This window comes from Polypterus senegalus, chromosome 12 (genome assembly GCF_016835505.1).
Source record: "Polypterus senegalus isolate Bchr_013 chromosome 12, ASM1683550v1, whole genome shotgun sequence".
Lineage (NCBI taxonomy): Eukaryota > Metazoa > Chordata > Cladistia > Polypteriformes > Polypteridae > Polypterus > Polypterus senegalus.
Genome location: NC_053165.1, coordinates 56,947,645 through 56,970,016, shown reverse-complemented (window position 1 = coordinate 56,970,016; position 22,372 = coordinate 56,947,645). Strand labels below are relative to the sequence as shown.

The 22,372-nt window shown below is 35.9% G+C and overlaps 1 protein-coding gene across 6 annotated transcripts in view; it reads right to left on the bottom strand.

Moving 5' to 3' along the window:
• cltcl1 (clathrin, heavy chain-like 1) overlaps window positions 1–22,372 on the bottom strand; it is a 76,827-nt gene that overhangs the window by 30,391 nt on the left and 24,064 nt on the right. For all 6 annotated transcript variants that reach the window (XM_039771530.1, XM_039771525.1, XM_039771527.1 and 3 more), the window contains 10 exons: window positions 19,275–19,448; window positions 17,788–17,985; window positions 15,768–15,968; window positions 13,832–13,984; window positions 12,472–12,594; window positions 6,861–6,998; window positions 4,961–5,125; window positions 4,695–4,875; window positions 1,060–1,223; window positions 406–531 (listed from right to left, as the gene is read on the bottom strand). In XM_039771530.1, coding sequence (XP_039627464.1) covers window positions 406–531; window positions 1,060–1,223; window positions 4,695–4,875; window positions 4,961–5,125; window positions 6,861–6,998; window positions 12,472–12,594; window positions 13,832–13,984; window positions 15,768–15,968; window positions 17,788–17,985; window positions 19,275–19,448 — 1,623 coding nt within the window. The remainder of the gene's footprint in view (window positions 1–405; window positions 532–1,059; window positions 1,224–4,694; window positions 4,876–4,960; window positions 5,126–6,860; window positions 6,999–12,471; window positions 12,595–13,831; window positions 13,985–15,767; window positions 15,969–17,787; window positions 17,986–19,274; window positions 19,449–22,372) is intronic.

Here is a 22,372-nt window from a genome sequence, read left to right as displayed (position 1 = left end):
TATTATTATTGAATCAATAAGAAGAACAATGTGCTGATAGAGCAAAGAGAAATTGATGTTAAACAAATATAGTTTTCTTGTTTTTTATTCTTCTTCTGCCATTTTTAAATATACTTGTAAAGCCTACCAAAACAAGGCAAGTGGGACATCTGAAATTTGCCAGGTAAACATTTGTCTAGCTAGGAATTGCATGGAGAATTTATTACATCTGAGTGATGCACATAAATAAACTAAAATTTGTGACCACAAAATAAGAATATTTTATGGTTTGATATTTTTAGATAAAGAAGCTGCTTAAAAAAAGGTAATTGATTAACAGGTAAGTTTGTTCTATCCCAACAAGATAAAATTATCCATTAAAAACAATACAAGTAGAAATAAATTTATGGGATGTGGCCCTCTTACCTTCTGAACATAGATTTCAATGTACTTCTGAAGACTATTTCGGTACAAGTAAAGAACAAGGTCATGAACAAAGTCAAAACGGTCACACACAATAATAAGAGGCAGCTGGTCAGTTAACTTGGCTTCCTATAACAAAGGCAGTAAACAATACATGTAAAATAAGCACTCACTTATTTAAAACACTTAAGTCTAAACAATAATACTAATTATACATAGTGTGGAAGAAAATACTAGATAACAAATCCCATTAGGCATTATTCATCGCTTTTATGTAAAGCCACTTCCATTTGAAGTATTTATTGTCCGTCTTGTGCTTTCTTCACACAGTACTCTCACATTCTGACATTAACATTTACTGTAAATAAATTAGTTCTGTCTATCCATCCAGTTTACTAAACCCATTTGTCTATAATAAAATCAGAGGCTCATGGACATAATTGAAAGGTTCTAAATGTCTATGCAAACTATTTGCTGAAATTAAGTAAAAATTATAAATTCAGTTAGGCTTCTGCTTCAAATCAAATTATTCTTTACCTGCATTAAACTTCTTTAAGAGTGCCAAATCCTCTGCTGGCAGCTGGTAAGCATCAGTTATAGCACATGGTTTGTCAACTTACCAAAAGTATTAAAAAGACGCAAAAAAAAAAAAGTTACCTTAAGAAAATTCTTGACTCTGTCTGGGTCATAGCAATTACTTTCTCGACAGATTCGCTCCACTTCTTTAATCTGACCAGTTTTACATGCTGCTTGTATGTATTTAAAGTGCACATCTGGCTCCTGACTGAAGTTTACAATAGAACCCAGAAAATAGAATAAGCCTAGAAAACACAATTAAATCAAGTACAACTGAACTTCCTTTAAATGTGCAACAGATTTTTTTTTGCCTATGGCACAAATTTCACAGAGTCCCCTTAAATTCTGTTTTACCATTATTTATATAAACTCAGGTGGGTAAGAGTTAGAAACAATGTAATTGACTATTGCTTTTAAACAATTTATACTAATTAAAACAGTGCCCCAAGAGTAAGATCGGATACATAACTGATCAACAGATGGTGTTAAAAAAAAAAAAAAAATTCATTACCTTCCACACTTATCCACCATCCTATTATATTATCCAAAGTTTACAAAACTAAGTATTCCTCACTATGTAGTATACAGAGAAATTAATTCATTTCAAACAGAATTGAATACTTCAACATGTTAGTTATAAGCTGTGCATTGTTTTCCATTTCTAGCCTGCATGTGCTGCATTTGAACTAGCATGAACACCTAAATGACTCCTATTCTTAAGTCTACACAAAATGCTTCAAGAAATGTCTAAATATTCTCTCTATACAGTTATGTTTGCTGTAGCGTGCTTTACTTAGAAAAACTTGTTAGGTTGTTATATTGCAAAAATATAACGTGTCATTTTCTTTATAAGTGTGAAAAGGGGGAGAGGCAAAGTGAAGCTTGGAAAATTGTGAACTGAACACACTCACTGAAATTCTTTAGGAAATCTTAGACTACTCTGGGACTTTTTCCATGAGCACTCTGTGCACATTCTCCAAAATGACTTTCTGAAATGTTCTTACAAACTAAAAGCTATTAGCCACTCTTCCTCGGAGAGCCGAATCTGACAAACTCCTATCTTTGTGGCCCTGAAGCCACTTCGTCAAGCCAAATCTGTGTGCCCATAGTCTGACAAGACAGAGAAGCCATGAATTTGAAAAGGCAACTTCAGCATGTAAACTCTTGAGCCAGAATAAGTAATGCCTTTTCTCTATGCAGAGGCAAATAACAGCAGAAGGCAAGCCGAGGAAGCAGCAGCACAGCACTGACAAAGATTACACAAGAAAAAGAATGAATGCACTCCAACGTATGAAGAATCTTCCAATTGAACCCAGAGCAACAACAAAGCAACATCTCCACCTGAAATTGGACATCATCCATCCATTGGCATTGTAAAACTATTTATCTGTGCCAAGATAAAACGAAACTCTAAATACCAGTAAATAGCCAGCCTATGTTATATGTTTGTCTGTCTAGTCTATCTCTGTCCAGTCTTATGTGTTAGCATATATATGCATAAGTTAAATTTCTATAAAATTTGTGTTTATCAATAACCTGTTTTATTCGCTTCTTAAAATGAGTGGGCTGCAGTTACCTCTAAATCAAGTCTAAAGGTCAGACACCTGCCTCCTACAACAGAGAAAGGTAAGGTAAAGAAAGTAAGAGCCTTGCCATATTATCTGATTAATTATCAGTATTGCCAAAGGCAAAAGTGATAATTAACCAAATTAAAATATCTTTTTCCAATCCCACATTATTATGGTGTCCTCCTGGATGGCTGTCTTACTGATTATTAAACATCAAAAAAAAAATTTTTTTTTCAATCAAATCATTTTTGCACAAACACTCCCACAGAGTTTACTAAACCACAGCATAATCTTTTCATGCTAGAACATGAAGTACCAACATGAATTCAAATATTCATGCAGTAATTGCAAGATTTAACACTTTTGGCACAGCTACCATAGAATACCTCAAAGAATCATCTGAAGAGTATTTTGCATTAATACTATGTGTGAGTATACAATGTCTAAACACAGTTTGTTCGTAATTTGGAAAGCAAAATATTTTAAGCATTCTGTGAAGGACAGGTTCGACCCAGGTAGTGATATGGAGTATCACTGTATTTATGAAAGAATGTAAAGTGAACAATACAAGTATTGGTGCAGTGGCACTCTAAGCGTTTTGGACTGAGGACCATTTTGCAAAACAAAGGTTTTATGGACTGATGAGATAAGAGTAACTCTTGACAGTCCAGATGGATGGGCCTGTGGCTGGATGAGTAATGGGCACGGAGCTCCACTTCGACTCAGACGCCAGCAAGGTGAAAGTAGGGTACTGGTATGGGCTGGTATTATTAAAGATCAGCTAGTTGGACATTTTCAGGTTGAAGATGGACTCAAATTCAACTCCCAAACCTACTGCTAGTTTTTAGAAGACACCTTCAAGCAGTGGTACAGGAAATAGTCTGCATCTTTCAAGACCACCATGATTTTTATGCAGGACAATGTTCCATCACATGCATCGAAGTACTCCGCTGCGTGGCTAGCCAGTAAAGGCCTTAAAGTTGAAAGAATAATGACATGGCTCTCTTCCTCACCTGACCTAAACCCTAATGAGAACTTGTGGGCCCTTCTTAAATGGGAGATTTACGGGGATGGAAAGCAGTACACTGCTCTGAACTGTGTCTGAGAGGCTGTGGTTTCTGCTGCACAAAAAGTTGCTCAAGAAACTGACAGACTCCATGAATGGAAGGCTTATGACTGTTATTAAAAAGAAGGGTGGCTATATTGGTCACCGATATATTTTTTTTAATTTTATTTTTTAAATGTCAGAAATATTTATAGGGTGGTCCAGATCTAATTATGCAATTTTCATTAAGCTGTAACTTATTAAGTTTATTACATAGAAAATCACCCAAAAAATCCCGAACCATTGAGAAGTCAATTGTCTTCATGCCGAACTGGAATCATCCCCGCATAAATCAAAGTCATCCAGACAATTTGGATCTGCATAATTAGATCTGGACCACCCTGTATTTGTAAATTTTGAGTTGTTTATTATTCTCACTTTAACAGATGAAAATAAACAAGTGGGATGGGAAAATTTCCATTTTTCCTTTAGTTGCATAATAATTTGGCACACCAATAGTTGCCTAATAACTGTGCACACATATGTATTCCTCTAAAAATGTTCATACTCACATTTCCTTTGTAAAACATTCAGGCTTCAAGTTTATTAACATTTTGATTGACTGATAGCACTGTATTTGTTCCATATTAAAAATAATCCTCAAAAATACAACTTGCCTAATAATTGTGCACACAGTGTAACAATGGAGTTGCCGCCCCCCCCCCCATGTCTCACAAATCACTTACTAATGTGATTCTTCGTTCTATTTCCCTAATTTATTTAATAAAAAGCATTTATGGAAAACATACTAAGATTCAAAATCAATATTGATGGATTTGCATTTCAAAGTCTTACATTTATTTTTTAAATTTCTTTTTCTATACATATTTTTTACATTGTTTGACACAGTACAAACTGGTGATCTTGACTTCTGTTAAGCGATAAACTTCTTTCTCTACATTCCACATGAAAATGAGAGACTCAGTTTTTATCAAGGGGAAAGTAACATAAAAAATCATTTTTGGAGGGAATATTCTATTAATTCAAGTATAAAGATCAATATTTTTCATTAAGTTCATAGCAGTCAAAAAACAGACATTTACCTTCATAACTCTTGAAAGATTCAAATAGCTCAACCAATGCTTGAGTACCAAGCTGCTCATGGTACTTGGAGGCCACTTGTACACACAACTGTAAGTTCTGTCGAATATTAGCTGACAGCATTGCTCGCAGACACTCTATGGAATCTTCTACAGACAGAGAGCCGAAGAAGTTCACCAGCCACTGAAAATACCCAAAACACAACAAATCAGTGAACAATTTACTTTCACTCTGTAATGAATGCAGCTTTAGAGAATACACTTCATACCTCTGGATTCAGTAGATGAGTGTGTACAACAGCACGCTTAATATCATACAAATCACTATAGTGTTCCAGTGCTCGCTGCAAAAGTCCTGCTTTTTCACAGAGCTGTGCAATATGTGCACGGTCATAATGTGTGAACATCTGATTTCCAAGTATAGCATCTGCAACCTGTAATATGAAAAAGAACAAAATAAATTTGAACTATTACAAATAATTTTGTTAAAATTACATTTTTCCTTTGTCCATCCAGAGTGGCATTCACCTCCAAGAACCTACTGGCTTTCAAACTCACTTTGTTTAATTCAAGTTTGCAAGGTGGTAGAAGCTGGTCCTGATAGGAAATCAGCTCTTTGAGGATCCTTGACCCATCCAACACACAGACCTACCCACAACTTGCCCAACACTGGGTCAACATACAGTAGACTTACCAATCAACTTAACATACATGCCTTTAAGACAGGAGAAAGACACCTTGAGTACTGGGAGAACAACCCATCCCCCAACCTCCAAAAAAATCAAACTGCTGAATTAATATTTAAAGGTTGGCACAGTGGAAGGGTCTTTAACAGTGGTGCCTCGCAACATCACAGTGGAATCATGTGCTGCAGTGAACTGGAGTCCCATTTAGGGATGACTCTTGCATTGCACTTGGTGCTGACAAAACAGATTCTGGCCTCTCCATAACCCTTATGTAATAGTCCTAATAGATGGACTGACAACCGACTGGGATAGTGGATGGCCCTTTATCTGGCTGGGTGGCCACTACGGAAGGATAAAGCAGGTGGTTGTGTATCATGGCCTGGATTTGTCTTACTCCCTTTTCTAGTCGGGGAGAGAAAATACTGGGTAGACTGGGGAAGCTGCCTACCAGGAAGGTTTGTTCACCCAGTATGATGGGAGTGCTCCTTTGGTCTGGGCTCTAGAATGCACACCCGCAGGGCTGCCTGGTATTTGTGCTTCTGGTAGGCAGCCCTGTTGGGTTCCTCAGGAGCAACCAGGGGTGTGCTGTTCTGGCGCCTCTCCTGGGTTTGTTGTAAAGAGAACCATCCAGCCTCTACATGGGAGTAGCAACCAAGAGGAGGTGGATAAGGCTTATTAGAAAAGAGTGGAAAGACAGAAAAAAACAATTATATAGAATTACACATCTTCTATGCTGTGCTGGACTGATTTTAAAGAAGCCTGTCCAGGAACTCTGGCAAATTAAATAATTTTATTTGAACCCATGCTTTGTGGTTTTGATTCACCTGCTGGTGGTCACAACTAGTTTGAAAAATTAATTAATTTCAGCTGTGACAAAATTTGTTTTACTCAAGGCAAGTATTTAAACTCTGAACTTATGAACTTGTAACAAAGCTGCTTCAACATAGATCAGTTAAAAGGTTGTAGCATTTTAAACAGTGGTAACATTTATTTCATTATAATAATTTCATGTATGCCTTGATAATTAACAGTAGATAAATTAAATACCCCAAATTTTTTATGTTATGTCTGGTAGAATTGCCATTTATATTTATCAGATAGTCAGTGCTAGACATGTGGTTTAAACCACTCAGGTTTTAAATGTGACAAAAAATATGACAGCCCTTAATTAGTATACAGATATATACAGTACAGTATACAGATTTTGGACAGGGAAGTATAATTATTGAAACAGTAATTTCTACGGACTGCATAATCACTAAAAACAATTCTGAACGACTCATGTAGTTTCTCAGACTAACATGTTTAGGAAATGTGTTAAAATATTAATCAAAACCCTTCAACTTGTATTACCAGAGGTATACAAATAGACACATTACACTGACGTTAATTTTCCAGCATTTAAGGTATCAAATAATGAAATAATGGACCTCTTAATTGTAAACAACAGACTTAATAGTTTAACAGAATCTAATATACCTACCTGAGGTGCATGGATAAGGTTCATTTCTAACAATCGAGTTTGCAAGTGACCCTCTGATGGACGATTATTCTTTAGAGCATCCAAAAGAAAAGATGTGCACTGCTGGATCAAGTTATTTTCCATGAATACGTCCACAATCTAAAAGGAGAACATGTACATAATAAAAGAGTAGCATTGTAGTGTATGGCAGAAAAAGATAAAAAGGTTCTACTATTTGTTCTTCAAAAAGAAAACTTTTGAGTACTCATTTTATCATTGGCAAATGCTCATTTTTCAATGTTGCTTTATTGTCACATAAACACATCAATTTTCTGAACCTACTTTTCTCAAAGCTGCACAAAAGGGGGTCACTCTATCCCAAACACTAAGTGAACTGAAGATGCCAAGCCTAAATACAATACCATTTCATCACAGGGCATATTCATGCATACAGCAGCACTCACTGAAACCAGGATCATTTAGACTCTTCAACATGCATGTCTTTGACATGTGGAAAAAGAATACTGATGAGAAGACAAATTGGGAAACATGGAAATTTGAAATAAATCAATAAATATTATGACACACAAAAAGATACAGAGATAGATCTGATAGATGATGCTTACAAATAAAGTGACTTTAAAATGTCATTGTATTTGTAAGCATTAACTTATCTGTAAATGATGCAACATATTGCAGCATTAAAATTAAGGAAAAGGAAAAACAAATACAATATATGAGAAGCACACTGGCACAATGGTAAGCACTTGGCATACATTAAGTTTCAAAACAGGGATGTATTCTGTGTGGATTTACCATTCTGTCTCAGCATTGCTTTGGATTTCTTCCTATAAAAGTGATTTTCACTACACTTTCTTCTACATGATTTGCAATTTGCAAAAATGGCAGAAGAGCAGACCTGAAAATTTTGTTAGTGTTAGTCAAACCTTACGCAAACCTTTTGATCTCCAATTCCATTTCTCTAAAATATGCCCTTTTTATATAACCTGGGCGTCAACAGTCTGAGTGTTTCAAAGATGAATCAACATCATGCAATAAATCATTGCATCATAAAGATTGGCAGTTCATCTCTGTGACCACCACTCTGTGTGAGGTTTCACTAAGATTACTCCAACTGAGGTACATGAAGTAAGAAAACTTCTCATCCTCCCTAAGAATGAAACATGGCCACAGCTCTCTTGATTACACTTCACAAGTTCAAACTGCATAGTGGTAACTGGCAAAGGAAGTAAAAAAGAAATAGAGTGGAGACATTTGTAACTTTGCAGTTACAATTTTAGTATTTAAGCAGTTAAGTATATTCAAGCATTGTCTAAATTTGAATCTGCATGCAATTGAACTAATATAAAGAACACAAATACTTTAAATAAATGCAAAACTCAGGGTCAGACACAAAGGAAGAAGCAGGACCTGTAAGTGCTACATGTGTAACAATTATTATTTTCCTTTATCTGGTGACAAAGTCGAACTGGTGACAAAGTCGAACAAGGTTGTGTGCTTATGTCTTTATGCAGGCCGTGTAAAACAGTTATCTTTGCAATGAACAATATAACCAACTACTGATCAGTAATCTTTTTTTTCTGCATTTGCACCTACTTTTTCTATACATGATGGTTTTGTCATCAGCACCCTTTTAGTTTTGCCAAGTTTATATTCTATGCCTTGTTCACCCTTTCTTTCACATTTTCTTTCGCGACTACCTGCCTTATATAATACAACTACCAGAAATGCACCCTCCCTTTCAAATTACTAAATACACCTCTATTTAACAAATAGAATGTTCCGAATTTTTGAAGTTGAATTTTCCCATTAGGGGCAAATTCCTGTATTAACTGGAATCAGGAAAGCTGTACATCACAAGTAAAACTACTTCAATATAAATCAGTCTTTTAACAAATCTATCCATATTATCCAGATTTATAGCTTAAGTATACATTTGTAAGGTAAACAGGATAACAGGCAAGACGTTTATTGAAAATTAAAAAGACAAGACTGAGGAAAAAAATCTTGTATTACAATTTTTATTGGGCTTTGGTGTTTTTCATTCAAGACATCCTGTTGTCTAAAAAGGATTAAATATCTAAAAATGAAAATGTTTATTATAGCAACTGTGCACCTCTGCATTTTTGTTACCAAGTTAACAATTGCAGTGTGACATAATTTGCTACATTCTCTATAATACTAGTGATCCTCTCCTTGAAAGGTTGCCAATTTAAAAAGCATAGTTGGGATGGCATGTTTTGTGAATCCTTTTTAGGTTTACATATTCATTAAGTTTTAAGATTTTTGTGTCAAATTTGTGCTTGTATCCTATTTGCCACACTTATATGATGTTCAAGGAGGTGAATTTTATATAAATGTAGTTTCACTCAGTAAAACAAGTATCTGGAATAAATAAACACAAGCTATGATTGTGAAATGTACCTAGCTTCCAAAACGCCTAACATATCCTACAACACAAACTATACTACCAAAGTTTTCAGTCGTTACATCTGATTTTCGCTTAACTGTCGATTTGCTAGTAGACAGAGAAGATACAGGGTCAAGGGACAGGAAAGCAATCTTTAATCAGAATCACTTTTATTTGCCAATACTTAATGTAAAGGAATTTGACATGGTAGATTTGGAGCTGCTTACAACAGGACACAAAATCACATAAAAATAACAAATAGCGCAAATTAAAAATAAAAAATTCATACAAGTTTGCAGAATAGTACAATTATAAAGGAGATGTGCAAATGATGATGTGCAAGTGAAAGTGTGAGTGCATAGTGTGTATGCATACGCACACACATACGTGTGTGTGTGTGTGTGTATGTGTATATATATATATATATATGTGTATATATATATATATATATATATATATACACACACTAATAAAAGGCAAAGCCCTCACTGACTGACTCACTCAGCGACTCATCACTAATTCTCCAACTTCCCGTGTAGTTAGAAGGCTTAATTTTGGCAGGCTTATTCCTTACAGCATACTTACAAAAGTTAAGCACGTTTTATTTCGAAATTCTACGCGTAACAGTCGATAACGGTCGACAACGTCCACCATGTTGAACTTTATTTATGGGCCCCATCTTCACGAAATTTGGTGGGCGGCTTCCCTGTGCTAACCGAAACCGATGTACGTACTTATTTCGATGGTATGATGCCACTGTCGGCCGCCATATTGAACTTTCCAACGCCACTAATTTTCCAACTTCCCGTGTAGGTAGAAGGCTGAAATTTCACAGGCTCATTCCTTACAGCTTACTTACAAAAGTTAAGCAGGTTTCATCTCGAAATTCTACGCATAACGGTCAACAAAGTCAGCCATGTTGAACTTTCTTATTCATGGCCCCATCTTCACGAAATTTGGTAGGCGGCTTCCCTGCGCTAACCGAAACCAATGTACATACTTATTTCGGTGGTATGACGCCACTGTCAGCCACCATATTGAACTTTCCAACGTCACTAATTCTCCAACTTTCTGTGTAGGTAGAAGGCTGAAATTTGGTACTTATTTTGGTGGTATGATGCCACTGTCAGCCGCCATATTGAACTTTTCAACAGTCTTTGTTACTTATGGGCCCATCTTCAAGAAATTTGGTACACTGGTTCCCAACGCTAACTGAATTCTACTTACGTACATATATACGTCCATAGCCTGCAGCTCAGTCACCGTGTGAGGCGGCATTGGGTCCCCCATCCCAACGCCTCCCACGTTGTTGGCTCCCTGCCTATATAAGGCCGTCCGTCGCTCCGGTCTCTTCATTCCCTTCCTTGCTTCGCCACGGGATTCACGTCTCCTGCAGATAACTACAGCCTTTTTATTTAATCCACGGCTTCTCCGCTGTTTTATTGTTCATTTATTAAGATTATAGTTATTGTGTAGGTATTTTAGACTTACTTTACATTGTTCAGGTACCCATTTCCTTTATCATTCCAACCGTACCCGCATTAACATGTCTATCGAGGTGATCACCATCGATCAAAGAACTGTCACTTACTGAGTGGTTTCCATGCCCAGAGATGGCACCTATCTTTTCCATTCTCTGTGTTACATATTGCACGGCCATATCAGGCTCACTCTTGATATCTGGAGAAACATTGTGTCTTATGTATTGAATGACTGGGACAGGTTCAAGGTGTGGACTGATGACGGTACAGGAGATAATTATACTACACAGGAGCACTAGAAGAGTGAAATGCTTAAGCCCTTCACCTATGGTTCTGCATGTGAGTTGATGGCTGCTGCTGAATTGTTCGGTTCTCGCTTTCAAGTGTACCGAAATGGCCAAATATTTTACACCTTTGGACAACTGCCAATGCCTCTTAAACATCTTAGATTCACAGGTGACGATTTCAGTAGTGGACACTTTGATGTTTATGAATGTTTAAACTCTCAAAAGCTGGATGTGAAGTTATCGATGAAACTGGTTGTGTACTTACAACGCTTGACAGATGCCGAATGTCACTTCAACACAAGTCCTACAAATACCGTCGTAATTGAAACAAACCATGAAACTCAAACCGATTATGACAGCAGCAATCCAAACTGTGAGATTTGAAACAAGATTACTGTTCATATAGCCAACTGTATGTTGCATGCTTAAGAGTAAGTTCAGCGCACAGCTTGGTCATATTACAACCGGAGGGCCGAACTCACAATGTGGTATACAAAGAGATCATAAATAATTATTGGTATATTTTCCCTCAGTTTAAAAAGTTTTAATTTTCTTCTTAATAAAACTTTTAAGGCAGTACTTCGCCGCTGCGAAGCACGGGTATTTTGCTATATATACAGTGTATATATAATGTGTGTGTATGTGTATAGAGAGAGAGAGAGATATACACACACACATTCATACAGTATCTGACAGAATGCATGAATATACAAAGAAGTCAGTTAGGTTACTGGTTTAAAAGGGCTCTGGGAAAGAAACTATTGAGGTGTCTGTTAGTTTTAGTTTTAATGGATCCTGAAGCATGAGCAGGGAAACCAATCTTGTACGAAAGCTTCACCCTCTTACATACACTAGCCTGTTTTCTGTAAAGAATTAAATAATGATCAAAATCAGCAAGTACCTGGTACTTCAGTATTTTTGTGCAAAAACCAAATGGATCCTCACTCAGCGTGAAGCTGCTCATTGATGAAAATCAGATTTAAAGTAAAAGCTTAAAGCCTGAAATAAAAACCTTAAAGCTTTACTGCTAACCAAATTGCTTTAATTGTATTTACTTTATTTGTCATTTACAATTTCTTGTATATGGAAGTTTATGTTTCACATACCTGAACCTTTTGCTATTTATACAGCACCCCTTGAGCAAATGCAGGTGAAGGGCCTTGCTCAAGGTTCCAAGGGAGTAGCATTCCTTCTGTTACTGCCAGCATTCAAACTGACGGCCTTTGAGTTACCAGCCCAGATCCTTTAGCCACACAGCCACCACCCCAGCTGACCAAAACATACTCTGTCAAGTTATACAACCAATCCCATACTGTCAGGAAACAAAATGTGTACTACTGGCAAAAACTAGCCACCCTTTTCCATTTGTACAAAAAATGGGAATCCAACATTGTTTCATGACAACTACAATGTAGGTTACTTTAGATAATTACCTGGTTAATGTTGGCTAAAGGTTCCTCATCTTGAACAAGCATTTGAGAAAACTGCAGGCCCTGGTCAGGACTAACTCGCATAACATTTCTCAAAAGGAAAACCCAGTCTGGAGAATAACCAACCTACATATTGAGAAAGCAAAACTACTTGTAATCCAATAGATTTAATCTGTTAGACATTTTCCAAAATTTTCCAATTTAACTAAATTAATTTCAAATGTTGAAAAATACCAGATTTCTATAAAATAAATTCCAGTGATTCATAAATGCATATTAAAAAGATATACCAGATAATTGTAACACAAACAAACAGATGAAATACAATTTGTAATGCATTATTCTACTTTTGTATTTTTGACTTCCCAATGAGCCATTCCAACACTGTAAATATCTCCAAATAAAAATACTTTGAAATATATTCTTGTTTGTTTTGTGAAACTCCTCAGTACAATTTACTCTATGAAGAGTACTGCATAAAAAAAAGACAGACTGAAAATGAAATAATTTTTCTGAAAACAAAGATGAACTGGATAATACCCTCACTGCAGTAGGCTCAAGGTGGAAAATGATGGCAGATGAAATAACAGTCTCTTGAAGCAACATTTAAAACTAAGCTAAATAAATAACATACAAAACACACAAAGCACGATTCAGTACATACAGAGTAATTAATAACATGTATTATCTATACATGCAGTGAGATTAAATCAATTATTTTTATTCAGACTATTAGGGTAGGATAAGTAAATGATAACTTAATACATCAGGCTAAGACTAGATATTGGTCTATCATACTAAATACTGACAAACTAAGCTGAAATTAGTAATAAAGTTGGAAAACGGTATAAAATGTATGCTGCCTTTAGTGTTGAGTTTAAATTCCTTAAATGTTAAGGTATTTCCTCTTCAGCAAATCCTTTAAAAACAGTTTAACAAAATTTACAACTAAATAATTCAAAGTAAAAACAATAATCATTGAAATAATACAGCAGATAATTAGTAATATAAACAAGACTACAAATTTACAATAAAGCAAACTCATTCAGTGACATGTATGTTTAAGACATAATAAATATAAGTTTGAAAAAAATCTTGGCAAAGATATATTTTATCGAGGGGCTTGTGTCATGAAAGGCCTGAAACTTCATATTTTTTCACCTTATTGCTGTGTACTTGGCACACAACTTTATCAAAAAAAAATCTTCATTTATATCACAATACAATACACTGCAACTGTTTAAAGACATTTTTTACCTTAGAAAATAAATCACCAAAATAATGTGTTGCTATGTAATTTCACGCAACTTTCAACCCATCTCTGTAATGCAAAAATGCCTGTTTAATCCAAAAACCTCTTTACCTTTTTAGCATAAAGAACAATTTTCTGGAACTGTCCAGTTTCTGCAAAACACTGAATAACTTTATTAGGTACATTGGCCCGAAGGTACACACTAAGAGCCAGGGTGGGATCGGCTGTTTTTACCAAGTCTCCCAGTTCTTCTGAACACTCCAACTGTAAAACAAAATTCAGTTTTCAATGATCTTTCTACAAAAATATTAATGGACTACAAGATTTTAAAAGATTCTAGTGTCACAAATTTTGCACAGACTACATGAAACAAAATCCACTACACCTCAGGTGGAGCAAACATTCTGACATGCTTATGGAATTATCACTAAAAACACAGACTCAAGATTTGAATTCCGCCACATCCCAGATTATATGTCACTTTCTACTAGGTATGTTAAAATCAACTATTTTTAAATTGATTTGTGTAAAAATAAATTTTATTAAAGAAAAGGCTACCTTTAAATTTCTGTTGAGAAAATTAATTACTTTGCTGCACTCAGTACCTAATGCAGACATACATTGGCATGTGTTGTTCACTTAAATGTCATTTAAATAGACATACAAATGTTTAAGTTACACGTCTGATCATTTTATATTCAGAACCAAAACAGACGCCTTAGGTGAAAAGCAAGATTGATAAATGTAGTTTGATCTGAGGATGTTTCTAGCAAATGGGTGAAGGCGTTCAAAGCAAACTGTGTAGTGCTATGTTGAAATACAAAAATACAATACAACAAATACAAAACAGCACATCTACAGTGTATTACAACACAGGCCTGAACTTGTAACACCATATCAGCAGCATTAGCATGGAAAAATCAATCCTGCTGACCAGTGTCAGAGGGAAATCATACATGAGATGTATGCTAATATACAAGACAATATAGAACCAATCAAGGTGGTATGGCAAAGGTTTTCTGCAAACAATCGAACATCAGGAGTACAGTGTACCACCTTACCCAAAAGTGACAATACCACTAGCTGTTACCAGCTATATAAAGTCACTAATATGCCACTACATACATGATCAATTATAGATGAAGCAAGTGGGACTACAGAAACACCACCATCCAAGAAGACATACATTTGACAACTTTGCTGACAGGTTAACTAAAGCTGTGTACACAGCTGTATGTGTTCACAAAAATGCACAAAACAATGTTATTAATTTACCCACTCACTGAATGTTTTGTCTGTATACTGAAGCTTGAAGTCAGTGATGGATTTAACATAACCATGACAATAGACTAGCTGGGCGTATCTGGAACACTGGTGATGCCAGAGTCCATGCTCAACTGCAGTATTGTTTAAACAATTTTCACATGTGTAATGAATAAATAATTTTCTGAGAATGTATCCTTCCATTCTTTTGTGATTTACGAAGGGTTTTTTTTTTTAACAATTATCAGCTATTAATCAAGCAAAGGGGCCATATTCTCATCCCACTTAAAAACAAACCTCTTATCATTGGCTGTACCTTAAAAATCCTCTAACTGACGATACTATTGCTAGTTCTACTGTATTGACAACTCATAGTGTCCATGTGCTAAACTAATTTTAGAAGGCGAAAATTTCCAATATTGATTAAATGTCGCATGTTGCATGAATATGTATTGTACTGTTACTTTAAAATGTACTTTCTGCTTACTCATTAAAGCATTTTCTGGCATGGTGATCTGTGAAAGGTGCTATATAAAGACTAAGTGGTTTACTTTTATAATGGCCTTAACCTGTTACCAGTTTACATGGCGCAGATTCAGAAGAATTTGTTTACTTTACTGTTACTGTTAAAATCTTCAAGCAAAGGTATAAAAATACAATCAGTATTTATATAACGTAATAACTCACTTACATATCACATTTGTGAACCAACTCTCTTAAAAGGATAAAATGGTACTAAAAAACAAATCCCCAAAAATGTATTAAGGCATGTAAGTTAATTTACCTTGTCCTCCTTCAGCCATTTCTCTAAAAGTTGTTTGCGGCCCTGCTGTAAAACAGGCCTGCATAGTTCTAGAGATTCAAATTTGTTTAGCTGCCCTTGATCAAGCAGAATTCCAAAATACTGCAGCAGAGGTGAAGGTTGCCCTGGTTGTGCTGGCACAGTCTGAAACTTCCTAATAGTATCAGCAGTACGAAGAATTCCCTAAAGAACAAAAGGATTCATAAAGGCTGAATATGGTCAGGGCACAAAATGAGAAATTGATTAAGAGCCAACAGCCACAGACTAAAACTTTTGTTGATAAAATTTGCAATTACTACAACAAAAAGTAAGCAAGAGAAAAGTTTTTTCCTCTTTAAAATAGTTGTGCAATTGTGTTATACTTATATTTAAAGCCAACATCAGTCCTTTATCTTTAGCTCATTTTTTCTGGACCAAATGTTAATGCTTTTAAATTCAAAAACCAATTGGGAAGGAAAAAAAAAAGACACAGATACATACAAATATGGAGTCTACGGTCTATGAAAATTGATAGCTGAGATATACATTGTCTTGTCTTGATGCAATAAACATACTTTTTCCTGATATGTTTTAAAACAAAACAATGATCAAAGAATGTGATTGCAAATGCTTAGAAAAAGATTCATTTGTAACAAACTTAACTGCCCAGATATTTAGAAAAATACATAGATGATCTTTCTGTAAAGCTCTTTTATAAAGGGTTTCTGTCGTGCAATTCTAATTTTTTCTCACCACAACCACTCCGCATTTCATACATTTCTGGCTGTTAAGCACAGAGGATATTTCACCAGTCATACATCTCTCAATTATAATAAAAAAATCCAGGGATGAGACGTGACTTTTTCAGGGAGATACTTTTAACGTCCTGCAAGATGACACTTTGTGCCAAGAGATTTAACCACGCCCAGGGCCGGAAATAAAAGAAAGTAGATGAAAAAGTAGAACGTTGTTAAGAATTCAAAAACGTTGGCACTATACAAATGAAGAGCAGGTTAGAGACAATGAAAGTACTAAAATTAGAAAGTCTCATAAAAATGATAGTAAAGATCGCATTAGTGCAAACAAACAGAAATTATTACTTGGTGAAATAACAGAACAGCGAAAAGTGATCAAATACATAGTTTGGATTAAAATTTTAAGTTGGAGAGTTCAAGATCATCTAATTTGTGTTCCCATTATGGAAAAGTGGTGTTTCTTCCCAATGAAGAGGCATATCTGTTAGAATCAAAAGATCTGTTTGGTGAAAGTGAAATCCACATACGCGAGTGGCAGAGACGCAAAGTAGCTGATGCATAGCGCAGGCCGTGGGGTTGGAGAACGAAGCGAGCAGGTGGCGAAGCCCCCTAGTAATTATAAATCAAAAACTCATTTTTATTACATTAGGAAAATTGTTAAAACAAATTTTAGGGGTATTTTAACAGTTCAACAACTGAATTCATTTCACAAAATCTTTTATACAATGTGGAATAAACCTTGTTTATCAACTTCACTACTTTATTGACCTCATCTTTATTTAAAAATCAATTATATAATGCTTACAGATGTAGAACAATAAGAAAAGATGTGGTTGTAGCAGTAATATCCTGTGTGGGACTAACAAGTATTCTTTTACAGCTTGATAATATCCCAACTGCACAGTACATGCTCAGTTAATGCTAATGGTAAGACACAAATACCATGTCACAGGGATGATTACTTATGCTAGTAAAGGGGGTTAGTTTTCATGATTACTTTTTCACTAAATCTGATATTTTCTACACTCAAATCTTTAGCTTAAACAGACAATACTTTGAATTGAGAGCTGTACGTAAGCAAAAACGTTAGTACAATTTTGAGAATCCATTGTACTGATACATTAAAAGCAAGGCATTAGTAAAAATAGCCAATGAGCAAAAATAGAATATGTCTTCAAGAAGTCCAGTGAAAGACAAATACCTTTCCATAAAACCATTTCTTACAACTGTAGAATTTTCTTGCTAAAAATCAAAAAGAAAAATCTGACCTTTGGTGCAGAAGCAGCAACCTTGGCTGACTCAGCATAATTTCCTTGAGCAAAAAGTGTGTTAAATTTTCTGGCAAACAGTTCTTCTGCACCAGCCAGATTACTGCGGATTGCCATTCGTAACCCTAAATCTGGGTTCTGAAGCACGGTTGTGGCATAATTAACAATGTTTTCTTCCTCAACACAAACAGAAAGGACCTACAGGAAGATAAAGTCAAATAAAATACATTAGTTCAGAACAGTTAGCAAAGGAGTCAAATGATTAGAAACAACTTACTGGCCTACAAAAAAGAAATTTATGAAAATGATTTAGCTGCAAAAATGGTAAATTAGACTTTAAACCTCTTACAGGCAAAAAAATGACTATTCATAACACTAGCCAAATGCTTTTAATATTTTCTTACAGCAGAGGTCTCCAATCTAAAGTTCTGAAGGGCAACAGGTTTTTATTTTAATTCTGTATTAGAATCAAGATTTTAATGTTAACTGAACACAAACTGCTCTATCTCTGTAATTAAAATGTAAGCTTTACTGCCGTATAAAATTCATAGATAATCAAGGAATACAACATAAAAGTTAGCCAACATTGAAAAGTATTTGTATCTGCCGTATGTTCATTATAAAATAACTGAAAATAACATTTAGAGGGGAAAACCAGCAACAATAACAATTCATTCTTTTTTTTTTTATTTTCTTGAAAAAGAAAAAAAAATTGACAATAACTACTGATGTAGCTGATGGAAAATGTTGGAATGTCCATTAATGTGACAAACAAGCTTATTTTTATTTTATTATTCTTACAAGATCAGAAAACAGCATATAGTTGACCAGCATTTTATTAGGCAAACAATTCAACTGCACAGATGTGCAGTGTTTGAATTTGGTGGACTGTGCCTTAGAAGGAACAGGATTATGCCAAGTCTTAAGTTTTATATGAGTCATCTGTTTTTTTCCTGACCCCACTTTCCTAGGTGGAAGCAGCAGAGCTGCAGACTATATGAAAAAGTAAATTCTGTGAGTGCAAGTACTTTCCTGTATTTTTTAATAATTTAGGCGTATCAGCAGAGTGCTGTAGATGACTAAACTATTCAGTCATAAATTTGGTATGTTGCTTAAAATGACAAATTTTACCAACATTATAACTGATTATAAAGCAAGGATGTCATCTTAATAATTAAAACTCTTTACCATCTCATATTAGTAATATAATACACTATATTAAAAATGTATTCAACATTTTGGTGCCTTTCTGTATATTTCTCACCCACAAAGAATCCACAATTATACATATAATTAAAACACATAGTAATTCTGAAAAACATATATAAGTCTGAAATTAAAAATATTAAACTAGGCAAACACACTATGCGCTTTGTGATGTGCTGCATCCCAACATTCACAGCATTAAGACAGAAATTAAAATTGGAAACCAAGTCAATTTTCAAAGTCAAAAGGCCTATTGAACTTTGAGAATATGTTTACCATACCTGTCCTTTTTTGTTGACTCCAATTATACCAGAGGTTGGCTCATGGGAAGCAGTGACAAAGATTGTTTCAGCACTGATTCGATTCATGTATATGCACACTCCTGATTCCAGATCGTACATGTGGATGTAACCATACTTGGTGATTAAGTAAATAACTCCATGTTTTGTGCCAATCTACAGAAAAATTTAAAATAAAAATGAAGATTCTGGTCAAAGATAAAACCAAATCCAAGCAGACACTCACATCTGAAATAATTTGTCCAAATAAAGAAAATAAATTGTGCTCTACAAATATATAATTAATATTGCAAGACAACAATACTGCTTTGGTGACAAAGCTAGTTTTGCACACTGGAAAAGCACTTTATAAGCAATTTATTAAAAAAATATATCAATAAAGCTTCAACATATAAGCAAAACTTGTGCACAGCATTCTTTTGCAGACTTGACAATATTAGTACAACTGCAAGATATGTTTATTTGGTGAACCAATTATGTGTAACTTTGATGAACATGCTCTGTCATACTTGTTTGGAGTGTTTTGTGATAAGACTAACAATGCCAATATTATTTTTGCTTTCTCCAAATGCATATAGGTTACCATTATAAAAAATCCCTCAAACTTAGCAGTTAGCTACATTTAGTAGTCAAACAAACATTTACCTTACTGCTTCATTAATTAAATGTTTAAGTGAGGTGTAACAGTACATAACTGATAGTTAATTGTCTACAACCAAGAAAACACAGTCAAGTGAGTGGAAATTCACTAGACAACTACAAGATACAATTACCTGAAAATCCAGTAAACTGAAATTTTAGGCAAAGTGTCATATTTGAAACTGACTAATTTTTAAGGTTACACATGAATGCACTAAGATTTGAATTTGTAGTAATTAAATGTAGGAAAAATGTAATGTGTTTCAAATAAAATTGTGACAATCAACCTCACTAACATCCTTTGCAATACCCAATTAAGCTTTTAGAGGGTAAAACAACTGGAAACATTTTTAGCCTAACCACATATTTGAACAGCAGAAACTTAAATGTTAAACTGAAGAGTATTTTTTACTTACCCCAGCTACAATACAAGATTGGGAATTTTACTCTGAACATTGCATCAGTAGTTTTCACAAAATGCTAATTTATCTGTATTAAATAAACACACCTTCCAGTTCAGGTACTTGTGAGAAAACTGCAATTTCTACTTTTGATTTTATAATTTGTTTTCAATGTAAGCATGAAAAATATGTTAGTAAAATAATTTGGGGAAATTACATTCCATTACATACTATAAATACATACATCATTACTGCAATAAGAACATTCAGTACCTATTGACTGAAGCACCGCAACTTCAACTATGACAAGCAATTGCAGTCAGCACATTCCCTTATCGTCTTCTTTTCTAAATACTAAGCTAGGATAATATCCACTAAAAAGTACCTTCACTTACTTTGGACTGACCCCTTTTCCTAAAATACAAATCATGTACTGCCCAGTATAACTGAACATACTATTTAGTAATAAAGTTGATAATGTAAATATATTTGCAAAAATCTCAAATTGAATTAAATTACAAAACAACTGTCAGCCTGTCTCTGCAATCTTTCTGAACAGAGCTTGAATGAACGCCAATATAAGCCCCTCTTGCATAGCATTCATTCCCTTACTGGAACTTCAGAGAGTGTACATTTGCACAAGCAGCTTGTGTTTCTTTACAACCCAGATTCATTATGAAAATAAACTGCTCCATGACTTGATGTCACTCAAGGACAAAGCTTATGCTGATAAAGCTACTGTTAATATTAAATGTGAATAGACTAGGAAACATCACATGTTGTGTATTACAGTTTACAACAAAAGTACAACAGGAAGAAAAACTGAAAAACTGTCTTTAAATTTTGTAATACTTCCAGGCACTGGGAGAGATTTGGGAGGTGGGGGACCACAAATAAAAATATTCTTGGCAGACAAAAAAATTAGCTGTGCTCAAACATACATCTCTCTCTTAGATCTTGAGCTCTGCAAGTGGGTAGCTGTTGTGCATACAATATACGTGCTGGAACTGAAACACATGTAATTAACCATTCTAAAAAGCATTTCCACTAGAAACAAAAACTTGACAACTGTAGTGTGTGGCACAGCCGGGACGCCCAGGAGGACCAGAGGAGGGCTTTTACCTCCTCCAGACCGTGAGGGGGTGTCCGTCCTGGTTACGCTGGTGGCCTCAGGGAGAGGGCATGGAAGCCCAGCACTGTAGGGGCCCGTGGTCACCGCCAGGCGGCGCCCCACTTCTAGACCATCATCTGCCACATCAGAAACAAAAACTTGACAACTGTAGTGTGTGGCACGGCCGGGACGCCCAGGAGGACCGGAGGAGGGCCTGTACCTCCACCAGACCACAAGGGGGTGTCCGCCCTGGTTATGTTGGTGGCCTCTGGTAGGGGGATCGGTGCAGGAGGCACTGGGGTTGGTAGTGCACGAAAACTGTAAATATTGTATATAATAAAGGGTGTGTGGTGAAACTATGTTGTCCGTCTGCCTGTGTCCGGGCCACACAGTCCTTTTGTCTTTCTCTCCTGGCCGCCTCCAGTCCTCACTCCAGCTCCGTCTTGCTTCCTCCCGACTCTCGCCACGACTGCCAGGAGGCGGCCCCTTTTATGGGAACCCGGATGGGCTCCAGCTGCCTCCCGGCACTCCTTCGCAGACACGCCGTTGTGTGGCGGAAGTGCCGGCTGCGCACCCGGAAGCCGTCCGGGTGTCCCCTGTCATCTTCCCCCCAGCACTTCCTGGTGTGGCGGAAGTGCTGGGCTCCAGGGCTGTTCAGGCAGTGGGGCGCCGCCTGGCGGTGACCACGGGCCCCTACAGGGCTGGGCTTCTATGCCCTCTCCCCGAGGCCACCAGCGTAACCAGGACGGACGCCCCCTCGTGGTCTGGAGGAGGTACAAGCCCTCCTCTGGTCCTCCTGGGCGGGTGCCACAAGTGTTAGATGAACTTTTCCAATTTGAAAGTTAACTATTTACTTTTAGTATCAATTTCTGATTTTAGTGTACTTCAAAATTTGTCATAAACTGTATTTCAGAAAAATTGGTTGTACA